This window comes from Octopus bimaculoides, chromosome 11, assembly GCF_001194135.2.
Source record: "Octopus bimaculoides isolate UCB-OBI-ISO-001 chromosome 11, ASM119413v2, whole genome shotgun sequence".
NCBI lineage: Eukaryota > Metazoa > Mollusca > Cephalopoda > Octopoda > Octopodidae > Octopus > Octopus bimaculoides.
Window position 1 is genome coordinate 34,544,136 of NC_068991.1, and position 1,021 is coordinate 34,545,156.

Here is a 1,021-nt window from a genome sequence, read left to right on the forward strand (position 1 = left end):
AAATCAACAGTTGTTGGAATTATTGTTGCAGTTCAGGTTCGTTTTCGGCAGATGGGGTTGCTAATTCAATTGAAGAATTTACTTATAATCCAGAAGAAAGGATAACGTTTTCTGCATACTTCAGAAGGTATGAAGGAATCTTCAAAGAAGAATGTAGAAACTGGACAGATGAAAAGAAGGTACGACTTCTTTTAAGATTATCTCCATCAGAACATTAAAAGTATTGTAATTACATCCTGCCAAGAAAACTATCCCAAATTTGTTTTAAGGAAATAATTAACCTGTTATCTAAAATATTCAGTGAAAGAAGTTCACTATTTAATATTCGCTGGGAGTGCTTAAATTTGAAAAGAAAAGAAACTAAAGATTTCGTCACGTATGCCGCAATTGTAAACAGAGAATGTGAAAAATTTAAACTAAACCAATTAACCCCGGACATGTTCAAATATCAAATCTTTGTACAAGGACTAACAGCAAGCAAAGATGCAGAGATACGGGATCGGATAGTGACAAAATTAGAACAAGATTCGAAACTAACTCAACAGGCAGTGGCTGAAGAATGTCAAAGGATTATAAATTTACGACAGGACGACACGTATGTGTCGACCTGTAACAGATAAGAAAAAGGAAAAACAACGGTCAAGACCCAAACCATGCTATGGGTGTGGAGAAATACATTTTAAAAGAAACTGTCCTTTTAAAAATCTAAAATGTTTCGGATGTGGAAAAATCGAACATAAGAAGTCACATTGATGGATGAAACAAAAAAAGGTCGAATGCAAAAAATTCGAGAAAAAATGTATTGTCAACACAAATGCAAGACTGTAGTTAGACACAAGTAGTGATAATATGATAATTAACGATGATTCATTGAGAAAAAAAAAAGTCTACATTGAAAATAAACTTCGAAAATTGCGCGAACAATTACGATTTAGGGGCGAAACGATAAGGTGACATTTCGTGGAAAAACTTTGAAAGCTAAATTTTTGTATTAAAAAATACAACAAACCTATTTGGCACA

General features: G+C 33.1%; 1 protein-coding gene across 1 annotated transcript in view; it reads left to right on the top strand.

Annotated features, from left to right (window-relative positions):
* The first annotated feature begins 437 nt into the window (after window positions 1–437).
* The window catches only part of LOC106879145 (uncharacterized protein K02A2.6-like), a 1,306-nt gene continuing 722 nt past the window's right edge, over window positions 438–1,021 (top strand). The window contains exon 1 of the mRNA XM_052971971.1: window positions 438–595. Within this exon, the coding sequence (XP_052827931.1) occupies window positions 438–595 (158 nt within the window). The remainder of the gene's footprint in view (window positions 596–1,021) is intronic.